Genomic DNA, 21,148 nt, shown 5'->3' with positions numbered 1-21,148 from the left:
CAGCATTTAGAAAAGATGCTGCAAAGTGAGAAAACATCTACAGTGGTGTAAAAAAAAAGTGTTTGCCCCCTTCCTGATTTCTTTTGCATTTTTGCATGTTTGTCACACTGAAATGTTTCAGATCATCAAACAAGTTGAAATATTAGACAAAGATAACACAAGTAAACACAAAATGCATTTTTAAATTAAGGTTTTTATTATTAAGGGGGAAAAAATCCAAACTTACATGGAGCCTGTGTGAAAAAGTGATTGCCCCCTAAACCTAATACCTGCTTGTGCTGCCCTTAGCAGCAACAACTGCAATGAAGCGTTTGCAATAACTGGCAGTCTTTTACAGCGCTGCGGAGGAACTTTGACCGACTCATCTTTGCAGAATTGTTGTAAGTCAGCCACATTGGAGGGTTTTCAAGCCATTCTTTTACCTGGATTCAAGTCCGGACTTTGACTAGGCCACTCCAAAGTCTTCATTTTGTTTTCATTAAGTCATTCAGAGGTGGATTTGCTGGTGTATTTTGGATCATTGTCCCGCTGCGGAACCCAAGTGCACTTCAGCTTGAGGTATCGAACAGATGGCCGGACATTCTCCTTCAGGATTTTTTGGGAGACAGCAGAATTCATGGTTCCATTTACCACAGACTCTCACTGTGGTTCGCTGAAGTCCCAAAGCTTTAGAAAAGGCTTTATAACCTTTTCCAGACTGATAAATCTCAATTACTCTGTTTCTCATTTGTTCCTGAATTTCTTTGGATCGCAGCATGATGTCTAGCTTTTGAGGATTTTTTGGTCTACTTCACTTTTTCAGGCAGGTCCTATTTAAGTGATTTCTTGATTAAGAACAGGTGTGGCAGTAATCAGGCCTGGGTGTGGCTAGAAAAACTGAACTCTTTCCAAATATGTAATTAACCACAGGTGATTTATGTTTTGGGGGGAATCACTTTTTCACACAGGGCCATATAGGTTTGGATTTTTTCCCCTTAATAATAAAAAAATCTTCATTTGGAAACTGCATTTTGTGTTTCCTTGTGTTAACTTGGCTAATATTTAAATTAGTTTGATGATCTAAAACATTTCAGGGTGACAAACATGCAAAATAATAATAAATCAAGAAGGGGGCTTTTTTTAAACCACTGTAAATACATAAATGCTGCAAGTAGCACAGAAGACAATTGAAACTGTTACCAGGGAAAACTAAAAAGTGACGAACACACTGGGCACGACAGGAAAACGCCACCAAAACGTACATGTTAGCTCAGGTCTCAGGGCCACCGTACCTGACATCAGTCACAGAGTCAGTCAGAAAACACAACATGCTTGGAAACAGCGATCGTGTTCAGTCAGTTTGGACGGATCATCTTTTCCAAAGCTGCATGGAAACAGTCAGTGTGACGTTTCAGCTGCTCTGCTTCAGCTTACCTGAGACAGTGAGAGACAGCCGACGGCTCTCAGAGGAGAAGTTATGAGAAAAAACATGGAGGTGATAAACACAGCTGTAGCTTCCTTGGTGGGCGGGCTCTGCAGCAGGAAACAGGAAGTGGGCAGAGTGATTGACAGCTGGCTGGGTGTAGTTGTGTGATGTGTTGGAGGAGGTGAAGGCGAGCTGGAAGGAGCCTCCTGGGTACTGTGGCTGGATGGAGCAGCTGATGGTGAAGGTGGAGCCCCTGGACACCTGAAACCCCTGCTGCTGGGCCTTGGAGACCCCATCCATGGAGGAGGACACAGTGATGTTGGGCTGAACCAGCAGGTCTGTAAACACATAGATGATGAAAGGTCTCATTCACCCTCTGTTCAACCAAGTGGCCCCTGAAAAAGGAAGTGATGTCACAGGTCTTACACGGGTAACAAACATGGAGCACAGCGATGATAGACTGTAAAAGGAGGGACCTCCCCGGTGTCATGTGTCTCGTCAGTGTTACAAGGTCTCAGGTGTGAATGGGGAGCAGGTGTGTTAAATTTGGTGTTATCGCTCTCACACTCCCTCATACTGGTCACTGGAGGTTCAACATGGCACCTCATGGCAAAGAACTCTCTGAGGATCTGAAACAAAGAACGGCTGCTCTACATGGCCGAGGCTAAGAAGACTGCCAAGACCCTGAAACTGAGCTGCTGCACGGTGGCCAAGACCATACAGCGGTTCAACACAGAACAGGCCTCGCCATGGTCGACCAAAGAAGTTGAGCACACATGCTGAGTGTCATATCCAGAGGTTTTCCTTGGGAAATAGAAGTATTTACATACATCTATGTCTGTGTGTTGTGGGAACAGTTAAAAGGTCTTGGCCAGAAGACCTCAGAGAGCGTGCATGCAACAGATCCTGGATGTAAGAGGGAGCTTGACCATGCGAGGCTCTGTAAGTAATGATTAAAATTTTAAAATGTACTCTAAAACCAATTGGAAGCCAATGAAGAGCCTTAAGCACAGGAGTAATATGTGATCTCCTGTTGGTTTTAGAAAAAAACATTGCAGCTGCATTCTGTACAACTTGCAGTTTTTCCATGGAGGATTTGTATAATCAAGAGTAAAGTACATTGCAATAATCCAGACAAGAAGAAATAAAAGCATGAACAAGCATCTCCATCTCTTCTTTGGAAACCACAGATCTAATCTTAGCGATGTTCCTGAGATGGAAAAAACAGGAAATAACCACATATTTAACATGACACATAGATTTGCCAAAAATGACAAATTTTGCACAACATTACCGTCAGAGGGTGATAGAGCCCAAATGGCCTGCCTGATCTTAGGGGTAACGTTGTCTGGGGCAAAAATCACCACCTCAGTTTTGTCTTTATTTAGTTGCAAGAAGTTGTCAGCCATCCATTTGTTAATGGAGGCTAAGCAATTGTGCAACACATACAGATTGTCTAGCCTATGAGGACTAAAAGATAAATATAATTGGATGTCATCAGCATACCAATGATAAGATATATCTTCAAAGCTACCACTAATCTTGCCAAGAGGAAGCATATACAGACTGAACAGCAGGGGAACCTTGAGGCACACCACAGGACAAAGGAGCAGAGTCTGAAAATATGTTCCTATGGACACAGAGAAACTCTTGTCAGAGAGATAGGAGGAAAACCAGTTCAGAGCTGATCCAGTAATGTCCACAATTGTTTTCAGTCTATCAATCAGAGTGCAGTGATCAACAGTATCAAACCAGCACAGAACATTTACCCCCATCAGCAGCCATCAAAATTTGAGATCTTAAGGAGAGCAGTCTCAGTTGAATGTTTTTTTTTTTTTTTTTTTTTTTAGGTAAACTAGAATTTTTATATTAGATATTATGGGAATCCAAAACATTATTTAGCTGGTTCGCAACAACCTTTTGTAGAATTTTTGAAAGAAATGGCAATTTAGAAATAGGCCTATAGTTTCTAAATGAAGCTGCATCAAGATTGTTCTTTTTCAAGATAGGTTGAACAACAGCATGCTTGAAACAGCTGGGGACTTGGCCCAGCTGAAGAGATAAGTTTAAAATTGAAACCAAACATGGGCCAAGTAGATGCAGGTAAAATATCAACAGGGCTTTGGGGAAGGTTTCATCATGCCCACTAACTTAATGATGTCATTCAGGGTAATGAATGTGTGCAAACTAATAATAAACTAAGAATAGGAAAATTAAATGTGGACTCTTAAACATCAGATCTCTCTCTACTAAAGGTGTACTAGTAAATGAACTAATATCAGATTATGATATTGATTTATTTTGTCTTATTGAAACCTGGCTGGGTGATGGAGAATATGTTAGCCTAAATGAATCCACCCCTCCCAGTCATTTTAATACTCACATTCTTCAAGGCACAGGCCGAGGAGGTGGAGTTGCATCTATCTTCCACTCTACCCTACTAATCAGCTCTAAACCTAAACTAAACAATAGCTCATTTGAAAGCCTTGTTCTTGGTCTTTCGCACCCAAGTTGGAAATCACTGCAACCAATTCTCTTCATTATAGTGTACCGAGCGCCTGGTCCGTACTCTGAATTCTTATCTGAATTTGCAGAGTTTTTGTCAACTTTAGTCCTTAAAACGGACAAAGTTATTATTGTAGGGGATTTTAATATTCATGTGGACGTTGAGAATGACAGCTTCAGTACTGCGTTTATCTGCGTTTACCGACTCACTGCTTTAACCACACCCTCATTCTTGTTTTGGTATATGGTATTGAAATTGAACATTTAATAGTGTTCCCACAGAATCCCTCTTTATCCGACCACTGTTTGATAACTTTTGAGTTTGTATTGCTGAACTACACACCATTGGGCAAAAATTTCTATACAAGATGTCTGTCTGATAGTGCTGTAGCTAAATTTAAGGATTTTGATTCCATCAGCTCTAAATTCATTATCAAGTCACAAAGTAACGGAGGACTCCTATGCTAATTTCAGTCCCTCCCAAATCGATCATCTTGTTGATAGTGCTGCAGGCTCGCTGCGAATGACACTCGACTCTGTAGCCCCTCTAAAAAAGAAAATAATAAAACAAAGACGGTTAGCTCCAAGGTATAACACTGAAACTCGCAAATTAAAGCAAATATTGTGGAAACTTGAGGAATTGGCGTTCTAGCAAACTGGAAAATTCTTGTTTAATTTGGCAAGATAGTCTTAAAACTTATAGGAAGGCCCTCTGTAATGCCAGAGCAGCGTACTACTCATCATTAATAGAGGAAAATAGGAACAACCCCAGGTTTCTATTCAGCACTGTAGCCAGGCTGACAGAGAGTCACAGCTCTATTGAGCCAAGTATTCCCATAGCTCTCAGTAGTTACGACTTCATGAGCTACTTTAATGATAAAATTCTAGCTATTAGAGTTATATTAAAATTTCTAAGACCTGCCATCAACTGGCACCAACTTATCTCTTAACTCAGGAACCTTAGAAACAGCTGTAGAACCAGATATGTGTGTGTTTAGACTGTTTTGCTTCCCTCAATCTTCAGTAATTTCTTCATCTAAACCATCAACCTGCCTCTTAGACCCCATCCCGACTAGGTTGCTTAAAGATGTTTTACCCTTAGTCAGCACTTCTATACTAGATATGATCAATCTATCTTTATCAACAGGCTATGTACCACAGTACTTTAAAGTAGCTGTAATTAAACCTCTTCTGAAAAAGCCCAAACTTGATCCGGATGTTTTAGCCAACTATAGACCTATATCTAACCTTCCATTTCTCTCTAAGGTTCTGGAGAAAGCAGTTGCTAAACAGCTGTGACTTTCTACAGAGCAATAGTTTATTTGAGGATTTTCAGTCAGGATTTAGAGTTCATCATAGCACAGAGACAGCACTGGTGAAAATTACTAACGACCTCCTTATTGCATCAGACAAAGGACTTGTCTCTGCACTGGTTTTATTAGATCTTAGTGCTGCATTTGATACCATTGATCCTATTACAGAGACTGGAACATTTCATTGGCATTAAAGGAACCACTCTAAGCTGGTTTAAGTCCTATTTATCAGATCGATTTCAGTTTGTACATGTTAACGATGAGTCCTCCATGCACGCCAAAGTTAGTCATGGAGTTCCACAAGGATCTGTCCTGAGACCAATCCTCTTCACTTTATATATATGCTTCCTTTAGGCAACATTATCAGGAAACATTCCATAAGCTTTCATTGTTATGCAGATGATACTCAGTTATATCTTTCGATCAAACCAGATGAAAATCATCAGTTAGCTAAACTTCAAATGTGCCTTCAGGATGTTAAAACCTGGATGGCCTGTAATTTTCTAATGTTAAACTCAGATAAAACTGAAGTTATTGTTCTGGGGCCTAAGCACCTCCGTGACGCATTATCTAAAGATATAGTTTCCCTTGATGGCATCGCCCTGGCCTCCAGCACCACTGTGAGGAATCTTGGAGTTATCTTTGATCAGGACATGTCGTTTAAGTCTCAAATTAAGCAAATTTCAAGGTACGCCTTTTTTCACCCACGTAATATTGCGAAAATCAGGAATAAAAATGATGCAGAAAAACTAGTCCATGCATTTGTTACTTCTAGGCTGGATTACTGCAATTCCTTATTATCAGGGTGCTCGAAAAAGTCCATTAAGACTCTTCAGCTGATTCAGAATGCTGCAGCACGTGTTCTGACAGGAACCAGGAAAAGAGATCACATTTCTCCTGTCTTAGCTTCTTTGCATTGGCTTCCAGTAAAATCCGGAATAGAATTTAAAATCATTCTTCTTACCTACAAAGCTCTTAATGGTCAGGCACCATCTTATCTTAAAGAGCTCATAGTACCTTACTACCCCACCAGAGCACTGCGCTCCCAGAATGCAGGGTTACTTGTGGTTCCTAGAGTCTCCAAAAGTAGACTAGGAGCCAGAGAGTTCAGCTATCAAGCTCCTCTCTTTCTCTTTCCTCTTGATAAAGCTTATAGTTAGGGCTGGCTCAGGTGAGTCCTGAACCATCCCTTAGTTATGCTGCTATAGGCCTAAACTGCCGGGGGATTTCCCATGATGCACTGAGCTCCTCTCTCCTCTACTTTCTCTCCCTCTGTATGCAACCTCATCCCATTATTGCATGTTACTAACTCAACTTCTCCCCTTTCCAGTAGTCTTGTGCTTTCTCGTCCCTCTCCTCTCTCCTCCTATCACTTCCTGCAGGTTTTCTGGCTTTTGAGCTGTGGAGTCTGGATCTGTGGCTGCGGGTCACCTGCTGCCCCCGTGTTCCTGCTCGGGGTCTATGGCAACATCACCTTTACTGTCTGTACCTCTGTGTGGATATTGTGTAGGCTGCCTCTCTCTCTCTCTCTCTCTCTCTCTCTCTCTCTCTCTCTCTCTCTCTCTCTCTCTCTCTCTCTCTCTCTCTCTCTCTCTCTCTCTCTCTCTCTCTCTCTCTCTCTCTCTCTCTCTCTCTCTCATCCCAACCGGTCGAGGCAGATGGCCGCCCACCCTGAGCCATGGTTCTGCTCGAGGTTTCTGCCTCTTAAAGGAAGTTTTTCCTTGCCTCTGTCTCCTAGTGCTGCTCTTGGTGGGAACTGTTGGGCTTCTGTAAATAACATCATAGAGTACGGTCTAGACCTGCTCTTTTATGAAAAGCGCTGTGAGATAACTGTTGTTGTGATTTGGCGCTATATAAATAAAATTGAATTGAATTAATGGGGCAGAAGGAATCCAGTATTGAAAGTCTGTGATGTTTAACTATATGGGGGTTTGCTGACCAATGCCTGCCCTGACACCTCTAACCTGTCCACAAAGTGAGACAAAAAGTGGTTGCAGTCAACATTTGAAAACACACGGAAAATACATGCAGCTGGTTAATCAAACGTGAGCAGGACGCTCGTTTAGCAGGCAGAGGATCCTCATCACAAACGAGATCAAATAAGATGTATTTGTGATAACTAACAAATACATCTTCGATGCATTTGTGATCACTAACAAATACATCTTCGATGCGAACATTACATATTAATATATATATATATATTATAACATATTAATGTTTAAACCATAAGAAAGAACAAGATCGAGCGTATGTCCCTTGCTGTGCGTAGGACCAGAGACATGCTGAGTGAAGTTAAAAGATTCAGTAATATTTACAAATTCAGAAGCATTTTTCCAAGTTATCCATCCATTATCCACATGAATATTCAAATCGCCAAAAATGGTCACTCTGTCAAGTATCAAAATGAATGAATGAATGAAGCCTTTATTTGTCCCACAGTGGGGAAATTACAAGAAATTGGAGTAAGCCTCCAGGCCGCAGCTATGTTCAGCGCCGCCACTCGCTTTGCAGAAAAGAATTAATGCAGACAGCAACATAGTATACATGACAATACATAATAGTACACAAAACAGCACACATAACATGCGGTCACATGATGGGATTTTTTAAGGTGACTTGTAAGGAAGATAATTAAAGAGGGCAGTTACGAGGCAGTCAGTTCCGGGGGGGAGTATGGTGCGAGTAAGATAATGAGTCTGTGTTTGTTAAAAAGCATGTTGTTAAAAAGAAAAGTTCAGGTCCTTGTCCTTGAGGAGAGATAAACCAATGCGCAGGAGAAGATAGGAAGGCCAGCTGCAAGTGGAGGAGGGGAGGGGCACTAAGACAATAATTTTTAATCCAATTTAGGTTGATTTGGTAACATTTATCCAGATCAGTGTCCTTCAATCGCTCTCATCCTCAGCGTCATACGTGCATCCAGTTCATGTAGTGATTTCGGCATTTCTTCTAATTTCATTGTCAGACCAGTGGTTACTCTCAGCAGCTCACCAGACTGCGCCCCGATGGTGTAAATCCTCCTCTGCGCTTCCACAGACCGGTCTGAGATGTTACGAAACAGTTCACCCCCATTTAAGCACTAACACTAGCCCACTAACAAAATTCCAATTATCCATAAATCATCAATGTCCTCCACAGATAAAACATCCAAGCAAACCACTTGCCAGGTCTCCCACGAGTCGCAAGCGTAGCCTGCTGTTCCACTGGGACAGTTCGGCTCACCTGGTGAAGCTCATCTCTGGGTGAAAATCTTGTCAATAGCGCTGAGTGACCAGCTGATTAATTCCATTTTCATGGTTTCAGGAGAACAGCAGGCAGGTGGTCAAAACAGAAAAGTTTCCACACGACCAAAGTAGACAGAGCAAGCCAAGATAAGAGGGGAGAGTAGGAAAAGCACGACTGCTCTCTACAGTAGAAGCAATAATAATACTGGATGATAAGAAGTCAGAAAAATCAGTAAGAAAAGAGGCAGCTGGCCCAGGTGGCTGGTTTTGTAGGTGGTATTAGGCCCTCCCCACGCCGCATAGAGACAGCAGTTGCAGTCGGACGTATGAACGGGGCTGCAAACTCACCTGTACCACTCCAGGTACATCCGTCACCGCACTCCACCATTGAGGATCGAATCAACAGCATTGTTTGGCGATCGTACACCCATGCAGTAGACACGTTTGTTGACAAAATTAGTAGCAATATAGCGAAGGAAACAAACAAAACGAGTCGGGACGAACAACCAGCCACAGCTGCGAAGCCAAACACAGGCGCCATACCGGAACCGGAAGTGAGAGAGGACCACAGTGGCAACCTCTGAAGCTCTGGTGAACTCCATGCCCAGGAGGGTTAAGGCCGTGCTGGAAAATAATGGTGGCCACACAAAATATTGACACTTTGGGCCCAATTTGGACATTTTCACTTAGGGGTGTACTCACTTTTGTTGTCAGCGGTTTAGACATTAATGGCTGTGTGATGTGTTATTTTAAGGTAAATTTACATTGTTATACAAACTGTACACTCACTACTTTACATTGTAGCAAAGTGTCTTTTTTTAGAGTCACATGAAAAGTTATAATCAAATATTTACACAAATGTGAGGGGTGTACTCACTTTTGTGAGATACTGTATATTATGTCATAGATGATGTCACCAATGGGCTTACCTGAGCAGGTGAGATTCAGGATGTAGGAAGAGGAATCTGATGTTGCACACTCCCTCAGAGCAGATCCAGACTGAACACAGTCAGACCTGATCCACCACACAGGTCTGTCTGAGGACTCCTTTCTCTGTCCTACAGAAACAGCAGAGCCACAGTCCAGATCTCTACAGACAACAGCTGCTGCCTTCAGGGTCCAGGCAGGGTCACTCACTGGTCTCCAGTCTCCCAGATGTTTCACCTCCAGTGTTCCTGCACAGCGACTGGCTCCTCCCACCAACCTGACAGGCTCTGAACAGAAACCAGAGAGTCATCAGTAAAACAATAAAGTGAGTTTCATCAGAAGAGAAATGAAGCAAATCAAAGCTGCAGCTCCTCTTCTACCTGAGCAGGTGAGTCCAACAGCTTTTCCAGGTGAGCAGGTGTTTCTAGCTGAGCCTGAGCTTCTACAGTCCAGGAGAGCAGACTCATGGCCTCCACACTGGAACTCTTTGGTCCACATCGGAGCCTCCACTTCTCCATAGAGCGCCCCCTGGAGGACTGAAGGAGCCCCACAGCCAAGCTCCCTACAGACCACCTCTGCATCCTGCTGGTCAAAGTCAGCTTCACGCACTGAGGACCACCACTGGTTAGACTGGTTAGACTTCACCTCCAGTCTGCCTGAGCACAGACTAGTCCCGTCCAGCAGCCTGACAGAGTCTGGAGAGATAATAGAAGATGAAATAGAGATAAAGACACCAGACACAAAATAAAAACATGTTGTAGAAAATCCTCCTTCCTGACAAGTTCCAGGGGGGCTGGGCTTAGCCACAACCTGTCAGGCCACACCTGAACTGATAAAAGGCCTGATGAGGCCCTGCTCAGTCCTTTCCATTTGTTTGCTGCAGCATGTGTGTTAGCATGAAGCCTCGCTAATCCTTCTCAGTTGACTGTGTACTGGATGCATTACTTGAGTAAGTTCTGTATATCTGCAATCGTTATTGTTTCCTTGTTTAACAGCTAAGAAGTGCTTTAATTTGATTATGACCCGCTAGAGTAACTTCTGTCTACTGATTGTTTTCATTTGCCTTTTAGCTGTACAGTCATCTGTCAGTCAACGGCTCTCATCTCTGGTTCTCATACTTTAACTGGTCTACCAATGCAGAAGCTCTATACATTCTCCAGCTTCCACAACCGCAAGTTCCTACACATGTCATGAAACAAGAATTCAGTGATTCAAACTGGACTCAGCGCAACTTCAACATCAGTTCATCATTAACAACAGAACACGTCTTTATACATCTTGGGCTTACCTGAGCAGGTGAGATTCAGGATGAAGGGAGAGTAATCTGATTCTGCACACTCCCTCAGAGCAGATCCAGACTGATTACAGTAAGACCAGATCCACCACACAGGTCTGTCTGAGGACTCCTTTCTCTCTCCTACAGAAACAGCAGAGCCACAGTCCAACTGTCTACAGACAACAGCTGCTGTCTTCAGGGTCCAGTCAAAGTAAATCACTGGTCTCCAGTCTCCCTGATGTTTCAGCTCCAGTGTTCCTGCACAGCGAGTGGCTCCTCCCACCAACCTGACAGGCTCTGAACAGAAACCAGAGAGTCATCAGTAAAGAAGTGAATTCAAGAGACTAAACTCAGCTAATTCAGCTTCTGTGATTCTTTCTCTTTTCTTTCTCTCTTTACCTGTTGAGGTGTGTCGTCCTTCAGCCTGGAGTCCTGTGATTGGAGCACAGCCATGGACAGAAAGAACAATCAGGTTATTTTGTAAATAACTTTCTATCAGCTCAGAAACATCTCAGTGAACTCCCTCTGGACTCATTTTACCAGTTTACTGTAGGTGAGATCAACATGTGAATACACAACACCAGCCAGCAGACTGGTTTGAATAGAGTTAAAAGTAGCTCCCTACAGCTACACTAATATAAGCAGAAGTATACTCACTTAATTTCAGTTTGTTTTAGTGTATAGAAATACGTAGGGATGGTAGGGACATGTCTTTCCAACTGACTTGACCTAAACCTCACAGAGAATCTGTTCTATTACATTCAGCTAGTGAACAGTATTATTCTTTACACTTGTTAAAGCACTTTGTAACTTGTTTTTGAAAAGTGCTCTACAAATAAGGATTATTATTGATTTAAAGACTTTATTAAGTAATAAAACATGAACTTGAATGAATTAACTAGTAGGTGTTTATGGCAATAAATTTATCATTAAAAAAGTATAGCAGTGAGTTATAAGTAAAGGAGGAATCTCCGGGGCCAGCAAAGGATCAGTAGGAGGTTTCTTCATTGATTTGGAATCATGTCAGTCTTTATTATTAAACAAGTAAAGAATAAATTGAAATAATTACAGTAAAGCAGTAAAATGGTATAACGGTGAGTAAAAATTAAACAGCATTATAAATGACCTTCAACAGCATGCAAAATAAGAGTGAGTTCCAAAATTAAAATTATAATTTTTTCAGCTAATGAGTGTTTGTATCTCTTAAAGACTTCTTGTTTCTTTCAAAATGGAAACATCATTGTTAGTAATATTTAAACATTTCTCTGTGATACAAAAATATTCAGGGCCACTTTATTGAGAATTTACTGTTTTACCTGTTATTCAGAAAAAACTTGGATGCATGCACAAAGATTGTAGTATTAGCAGCAAAAGGTACTTTATCCAGGGTTCAGTTATATAAAATGTCTTATTACACTTACACTTTCTCTTAGGGGAATTCAGGTTTGTCTGTGGTGGTTGGTCATTTTTATGACCTTTGTGGAATGGTGAAGTAGGCCTTTTTAAAGGGTCTCTGAAAAATGCTGTGGAAGGGGACACTAGAAAAAAATAGAAACAGCATGGTCTCAAAAAAGAGGTTGCAGCAGTGATGAGACTTTTTACTAAAACCTTATTGTCAATGGCAAACTAGCCACTATGGCTAGTCAAGAACCCCGTGGTAAATCTGGGCATTACATAAAAAATAAAAAGCCATATGATAGATATTGTTACAGACTTTTGTTGTTGAAGCTGCTGGTTCCTGTTGAGCTTTAGAACGTGCAATAAGTGTTCATCACGGTTGAGCCAAAATAAAGAAGCTGATTTTTATTCTTTTACCTATAGGAGATTTATTCTAACCGTCTGTTTTATTTTCATCAACAGAAAACTACTGTCCTGTTATGTCAACAAAGTAGCTAACTAGCATTTGAATACTTCATCCCCAAGGGAAGGGTTCTGGATTTCATGACCTCTGTAATAGTCTAATAAACCCTAATTAGCAAAAGGCAGCTGGTTCTCAGTAGAAGGATCAAACTTTAGCTCTTGAAGTTTCCAGTTGATGAAGTTGTAAACTATAATTTTTTATAATTCTAACTTTTTTTACTAAAGGGAAAGAGGAGGCCTGTTAGCATGACTAGTGACTTAGTTATGAGTAAGGCTTTAGTTTAGAATGAGGGACATTGTCTATATGTTACTGAAAGACTACATTTAGAGTTATTTGGATGCTGTTAACACTTGTAGTTTTGGGGTTTTTTGCTACATAAGAATTGTCCTTATTTTGTAAGTGTAACTACAGATTAAATATTTAGTTTAGATTACAATATTCTCTTAATAGAAATACCCCATTCTTTTAGTCATCCATGCTGGAGTGTCGCTCCATGCTAGCTAAGAAGGAACTAAGAGGGAACTCCGTGTCATTACATGCCAGCCAACAATGGACGTTTCTGTAATGCAGTCAATAAATAAAGTGCAATCCTATAAAATTTAGATTGAAGAAACAAGTACATTGCAAAATTGATAGAAATCTTGTGGTCATAATAACTGGTCAATTTCATTTCACAATATTTGGGACAGAATTATTCCAACGGTTTAGTAAAAGTTGATAAACCTGTTTTAGTGATTACTTACAAAAACTGGGGGGGGGGGGGGGAAGGATCTTGCTGCTGAGCATTTTAGTCCTAATTTATAATTATGAAGAGCAAATACAAAATAAGATAAAGAACACGTCCCTTTTAAAAAGGCCTACTTCACCATTCCACAAAGGTCATAAAAATGACCAACCACCACAGACAAACCTGAATTCCCCTAAGAGAAAGTTTAAATGACTGCACTAGTTTAAAAAGACATTTTATATAACTGAACCCTGGATAAAGTACCTTTTGCTGCTAATACTACAATCTTTGTGCATGCATCCAAGTTTTTTCTGAATAACAGGTAAAACAGTAAATTCTCAATAAATTGGCCCTGAATATTTTTGTATCACAGAGAAATGTTTAAATATTACTAACAATGATGTTAAAATTTCCATTTTTTAAAGAAACAAGAAATCGTTAAGAGATACAAACACTCATTAGCTGAAAAAATTATAATTTTAATTTTGGAACTCACTCTTATTTTGCATGCTGTTGAAGGTCATTTATAATGCTGTTTAATTTTTACTCACCGTTATACCATTTTACTGCTTTACTGTAATTATTTCAATTTATTCTTTACTTGTTTAATAATAAAGACTGACATGATTCCAAATCAATGAAGAAACCTCCTACTGATCCTTTGCTGGCCCCGGAGATTCCTCCTTTACTTATAACTCACTGCTATACTTTTTTAATGATAAATTTATTGCCATAAACACCTACTAGTTAATTCATTCAAGTTCATGTTTTATTACTTAATAAAGTCTTTAAATCAATGAAAAACCTCCTTTATCAGTCAGAAACACACAACGGAAGGATGTACGCACCCCTCTTATCAGTTACATACATATATTTACGGTTGGGGCGGGACCGGATACACCCCTCTTATCAGTTACATACATATATTTATGGTTGGGGCGGGACCGGATACACCCCTCTTATCAGTTACATACATATATTTACGGTTGGGGCGGGACCGGATACACCTCTCTCATCAGATACATACACACATCCGGTATGGGGGCGGGACCGGAAGAAGCTGTCAAAATTAGTTTGATGGAATGTCATGTATATTTCTCTCTGATAGGAGGAGAGAGGAGAGGGACGAGAAAGCACAAGACTACCGGAAAGGGGAGAAGTTGAGTTAGTAACATGCAATAATGGGATGAGGTTGCATACAGAGGGAGAGAAAGTAGAGGAGAGAGGAGCTCAGTGCATCATGGGAAATCCCCCGGCAGTCTAGGCCTATAGCAGCATAACTAAGGGATGGTTCAGGACTCACGTGAGCCAGCAACACATTTTTATCTCAATGCGTCATAACTGACACTTTCAGACAGCGTGAAAAAGCGTAAGGATTTTACGCTAAAGGTACCCTTCAGCATCCGTATGAAACGCCCCCGTTTTCTACGTTGCAGCAACACAAGGGAGGCTAACCCTACCTGTTAGCACATCAGCCGTGTTAGAATAAAATCAGTGACTTAGGTTTAGGTACTAACATTTCTGATGGTTGTGGTAAGGGTAGAGGCTTCGGGGGGCTGTCAACACCTTTATCACGAAGGTATCTCGCTAGCTAGCTTGCTTGACTTGCTTGATTTCTCGCACCAACAGCGTCTCACACAGACGTCTCACACAGTAATTGGACGCTAAAGGTACCCTTTAGTGTCAAATAACTACGCTTTGTTACTCTTTCTCAAATTGTCGGTATATGATGCCCTGAGATGAGAACGGGCTTGAGCCAGCCCTAACTATAAGCTTTATCAAAGAGGAAAGTCTTAAGCCTACTCTTAAATGTGGAGATGGTGTCTGCCTCCTGAACCCAAACTGGAACCTGGTTCCAAAGGAGAGGAGCTTGATAGCTGAACACAGGGCCGTTAAATAAGAGAGTTATGACACGCTTTGATCTCGCCGCTACGCGGTCACATGGTTCATGTAGCTCTCCATAGTTCCAAACAACTCAGCACTGTCAATCAGTTTGAATGGGTTTAGGCGGGACGGACACAAGCAGCAGCTATATTTACAGCAATTAACGGTAAATATTAAGAAAATATGTCACTGATTACTGAGTTGACACTAACATTAAATACATATATACATATAACATTTGTTCTGGAGAGTGGCGGAGACACAGATTTAATCAGTTTTTGTGTTTAATTTTGGAAGGAAAAGGGGCTGTTCCCATAATGTAATGTTACACATTTACAGCAGCGACTTAATTTGCAGCAATTTTCGGTAAATATTAATGCATAATGTGCATTGATTATGATGTTGACTACACTTATAGTTAGTGTATTCTATCCTGGGAGTGATGGACTGACAGCATTCACAGTGTGGTCTGTTGAAATGTAACTAGAGAGATAGTTACTGAATGAATTAACTACATTCCTAAATACGATCCATAACATTACTGTTAACTGGGGATTCATTTCAGTATGGCTAATGTACTCTTTCACCCTTCCCCAAACAGAGGTTAAACTATTAACCAGGACACAGACACATTCTGACTGATCAGTCCACACCATCTGCTGCCTGGGAGAAACCTTGCTGATGCTGTAGCTCTACCTTGTGTCTGGCTGCTGTGCTTTCTTTTTTTGATGATATGCCTTACAAAAACTTTGTATTTTGTCTAATAACATGTCCATTTTTAACTTACTGTATACTGTGTATATTGACAAATTGTATTTTGATGCTTTGGAAACACTGTTCTTGAAACCTTCATGCCAATAAAGCCCTTTAAATTTAATTACATTTTTAAATGTTTAATATTGCAGGGAAGGGGCTCCCATAAGGTATAATACATTACAGATCACAAGATCGCTGATGTAATTGCTGACGTAATCTGCACTCTGCGCATGCGTTGGCGTCTGTTTGCCACCTGTCGGAAGCTCCGTCTTAAACCGAACTCTTATCCAGTTTTAATCCACTCTTTTTCGTTACATTTTTTATATGCTTTTTATTTAACTTAAGTTTTTAACTTAAGTTTTATGTGGGTTAAGAATTTTAGTCATCCGCCATGGATTTTAAGCTAGATGACCGTAAAAACGCGATCAACACTACTGATCGCAACAAACCTCCGGTGACTATACTATCCGAGATAACTCTGCCCCATGAGGACTGCTCACTCCTTAAGAAAGCGAACAAGAAGATTGCTGACCTTATGGAAGACATCCGATGACTTTCAGAGGAACTCAAAGAGAAAGATTCCCTGCTGACTGGCTTTCTGGATGTGGTTCAGTACAAGCCAAACAGATTGTTTCTCTTAGCGCAACTACTAACATCCAGGACACCGTGTTTTGGGACCCCTCTAGCCTTCCGAGGCTTTCATCCTGCTCGACTCCGAAGCATCAGTCAACCTGGGCTGAAGTGGTGGTCCGTGGCTGCAAGAGAGGCTCGGATGGGGCTGCCTCTCCTCCACACATCGGCCTCTCCAACCGCTATGCAGCCTTGTCTAACGACACTCCGTACCATCAAGCGGATGCACCTGCGGCTTCGAGTCTCCCTGATACGGATCTCTTTCACCGGACAGTGCCTGCCGACACTGTTGCATCTCCTCCACCGGCTACATCTCCTGCACTGGGCCGCCGGTCTGCCGCTTGGGCCTGATCGGTGGCCGTCATCCTGGTCAAAAACCTCCGCTTCCCGATGTAGGATCCTGAAGGAGGCTGTGCTCAGACGCTCCGGAGGCCGTCTCTAACCTGCACCGTCGGGTAGCCCTTCTCTCAGGTCTGTTACTGCTACTCCAACAAAACACTCAGCAGCTCACACACTCCATCCTCAGTCCGCACGCAGTGTTGAAGCAGATTCTGCTCAGTCCTGCTCTGGAACCCCACAACCGGCATCTCCTCGTCCACTTTTCTCCCCAACCACACTAATAATTGATGACTCCATAACCAGAAACATCCGTTTCTTTAACGCTACCACTCACTGCTTCCCCGGTGCCACCACGGCTGACATTTTAAAAAAACTCCAGGACCTGATGCCGTTGCTCCCATCCTCCATCACAAGAGTGATAGTCCATATCGGAACAAATGACACAGCTCTTCAGCAGTCTGAGCTGACAAAATCAGATTTTAACCGTCTTTTAACTTTTTAAAGCAGTGTGGAAAGTCCGTTTTTATCTCTGGTCGCATTCCCACAGTTGGTCACGGTGCTGGCCACTTAGTAGACTCCTTGGCCTCCACGACTGGCTCCAGTCCACCTGCAGGGCTCATTGTGTGTGTTATGTGGATAATTTTAATATTTTCTGGCAAAGAATGTCTCTTTTTAAGACAGACGGACTTCACCCAAACAAACGGGGCTCATAAATGTTAGCTGCGCACATACACCATGTGGTGCGGTCCACACATGACTTACGTGAATGACTAATCGTTCATGCAGCACACCTGGACATGCCATCGGTGTGATGGAAAAAATCCAGTCTCCAAGTCAATTACCTCAGTCTGAAGGATTTATTAATTAACTACAATAACATGGTTAAGGATGCGAGAACGCACTATTTTTCTGAACTCATTACTACACATAAACACAATCCCAGGTTTCTGTTTAAGACTGTGGATCAGCTGGTAAACCCAATCCCTCCTTGTGCCAAAGCTGGAAATAATGACTGTGAATTGTTTTTATCTTATTTTACCAATAAGGTGGTGTCAATCAGAGCCTCTATTACCCCCGCGGCCTCTTACTCAGAGGTTCCTCACCGGCAACAAGAGTTTTAACCAGTTTTATCTCATCGACTTGTCTGAGCTTTTAAAAACAGTATCACAAATGAGAGTGACCAGGATTTCTGTTTTGTCTGAGTTCAGCTGGAGGAAATTATTTGACATCCATTTTTTAACTTCACAAAGGCAGTCGGTAAGTGAACTCAGCATTCCAGGGTCTGTGGATCTAACGGGCAAGTACATTTGTGTGTCATCAGCATAAATCTGAAAAGAAATACCATGTTTAAGGATAATATGTCCAAGGGGAAGCAGATAACAAGAAAACAAAATGGGTCCTAAGACCGACCCCTGAGCACACCATTTTTAACTGGACAGAACGAAGAGACATAGTTGTTTACAGACACGCAACACTTCCTATTTGACAAGTGGGATGAAAACCATTCTAGGGCAGTACCAGAGATCCCCACCCAGTGCCTCAGTCTGTCTAACATGATGTTGTTATCAATGGTGTCAAAAGCAGCGCTAAGGTCCAGGAGTACCAGGACTGAGCACATGCCTTCATCAGCAGACATTAAAAGGTCATTGGTGACTTTAAGCAGGGCAGTCTCAGTGCTGTGGTACTTCCTAAAACCAGACTGAAACTTTTCAAATATTTGTTATTTTCCAGTACAGTGAGCAGCTGTTTGGACACAATTCTTTCTAGAATCTTTGTAATAAAAGGCAGTTTTGAAATTGGTCTAAAATTATGTGTGAGGGAGGGATCTAAACCAGGTTTCTTTAAAAGTGGGTTCACGCAAGCCGTTTTAAAATAATCAGGGACACAACCAGTAGATAGGGAGCTGTTAAAAACGAGATCAAATGGGCCCAACAGAATCTATTACTTTCAGTAAAAACTTTGTAGGTATTACATCAAGTGGGCTGGAGGACACTCTCATTTGTGATACTGTTTTTAAAAGCTCAGACAAGTCGATGGGATAAAACTGGTTAAAACTCTCTTGTTGCTGGTGAGGGGCCTCTGAGTAAGAGGCCACGGGGGTAATAGAGGCTCTGATTGACACCACCTTATTGGTAAAATAAGATAAAAACAATTCACAGTCATCATTACTTCCAGCTGAGGCAAGAGGAGGGGTTGGGTTTACCAGCTGATCCACAGTCTTAAACAGAAACCTGTGTTTATGTGTAGTAATGAGTTCAGAAAAATAATGTGTTCTCACATACTTAACCAGTTATTGTAGTTAATTAATAAATCCTTCAGACTGAGTAATGGACTTGGAGACTGGATTTTTTCCATCTGCGCTCTGCTTTCCTGCATTACCTTTTTAGGCTGCGAATGCTGTCATTTATCCAGGGTTGCTTACTAGCTTTAGACATAGGCCTAGAAATAGGTCTATAGTTGGCTAAAACATCTGGATCAAGGTTGGGCTTTTTCAGAAGAGGTTTAATTACAGCTACTTTAAAGTACTGTGGTACATAGCCTGGTGATAAAGATAGATTGATCATATCTAGTATAGAAGTGCTGACTAAGGGTAAAACTTCTTTAAACAGTCTTGTCTCAATAGAGCTGTGACTGTCTGTCAGACTGGCTACAGCGCTGAAAAGAAACCTGGGGTTTCTCCTATTTTCCTCTATCAAAGTTTTAAGACTATCTTGCAAAATTAATCGAGAATTTTCCAGTTTGGTGGAACGCCAATTCCTCTCAAGTTTCCGCAATATTTGCTTAATTTGCGAGTTTCAGTATTATACCATGGAGCTAACCGTCTTTGTTTTATTATTTTCTTTTTTAGAGGGGCTACAGAGTCGAGTGTCATTCGCAGCGAGCCTGCAGCACTATCAACAAGATGATCGATTTGGGAGGGACTGAAATTAGCATAGGAGTCCTCCATTACTTTGACTTGATAATGAATTTAGAGCTGATAGAATCGCATCCTTAAATTAGCTACAGCACTATCAGATGGCGTGTAGTTCAGCAATACAAACTCAAAAGTTATCAAACAGTGGTCAGATAAAGAGGGATTCTGTGGGAACACTATTAAATGTTCATTTCAATACCATACACCAAAACAAGTGGGTGTGGTTAAAACAGTGAGTCGGTTCATGAACACTCTGAGAGAAGCCAATGGAACCTAACAGAGAGATAAACGCAGTACTAAAGTCACAATGTCATTCTCAATGTCCACATGAATATTAAAATCCCCTACAATAATAACTTTGTCCGTTTTAAGGACTAAAGTTGACAAAAACTCTGCAAATTCAGATAAGAATTCAGAGTATGGACCAGGTGCTCGGTACACTATAACAAAAAGAATTGGTGTCAGTGATTTCCAACTTGGGTGTGAAAGACTAAGAACAAGACTTTCAAATGAGTTATAGTTTAGTTTAGGTTTAGAGCTGATTAGTAGGCTGGAGTCGAAGATAGCTGCAACACTCCTCCTCGGCCTGTGCCTATTAATATGACTGGGAGGGGTGGATTCATTTAGGCTAACATATTCTCCATCACCCAGCCAGGTTTCAGTAAGACAAAATAAATCAATATCATAATCTGATATTAGTTCATTTACTAGTACACCTTTAGAAGAGAGAGATCTGATGTTTAAGAGTCCAAATTTAATTCTCCTTCTTTTCTGCTATTGCTCTTGTGATTTTAATTTTTAATATTTAATAGGTTTTTATGCACAGCTCCTCTTCTGTTTACCTTTGATTTAAATAATTTCAATGGTCGGGGGACAGACACCGTCACTATAGGATTTTCACTAAGTAATTCCTGAAATGGAGGAGCAGAGAAGTGTGTTAGACTGCGACTCTGCGTAGGGTTTTGGGTGGGTAACTGCTGAAATAGAAGGGCAGAGAAGTGTGTTAGACTGCACTCTGCCTCCTGGTCTCAACTCTGGGTTGTCATGGATTTGGTCCACCAATAAACTTTGAGATTTCTAGAAATGAGAGCTGCTCCTTCCCAAGTGGGATGGATGCGTCTCTCCGGATCAGACCAGGTCTTCCCCAGAAAGTCTGCCAATGAACTACAAAGCCCACATCGTTTGCTAGACACCACCTCAACAACCAGCGGTAAAATGACGACATATACATGTTATCACTGGTCAGATTTCGCAGGGGTCCAGAGAAAACTACAGAAAAAAACTGTTAGAAACGTGAACAGGTTGATGGTGCCCCATGGGCTTTGAATGCCTACGACTATTCCTCCTTCGGACAGTCACCCAGCCACCCTTTCCTGGCTGCACAGGG

General features: G+C 41.5%; 1 protein-coding gene across 1 annotated transcript in view; it reads right to left on the bottom strand.

Annotated features, from left to right (window-relative positions):
* Positions 1 to 21,148, bottom strand: part of LOC119912022 — a 33,446-nt gene that overhangs the window by 2,137 nt on the left and 10,161 nt on the right. The window contains exon 2 of the mRNA XM_038730995.1: positions 1,414 to 1,743. Coding sequence (XP_038586923.1) covers positions 1,414 to 1,743 — 330 coding nt within the window. The remainder of the gene's footprint in view (positions 1 to 1,413; positions 1,744 to 21,148) is intronic.

The sequence above is a fragment of the Micropterus salmoides genome, unplaced genomic scaffold (assembly GCF_014851395.1).
Source record: "Micropterus salmoides isolate LMB-PRFRI ecotype aquatic unplaced genomic scaffold, ASM1485139v1 Ms_hic_scaffold_2, whole genome shotgun sequence".
NCBI lineage: Eukaryota > Metazoa > Chordata > Actinopteri > Centrarchiformes > Centrarchidae > Micropterus > Micropterus salmoides.
The sequence above is the reverse complement of the archived record's forward strand: the minus strand, read 5'-3'. Positions and strand labels throughout refer to the sequence as shown.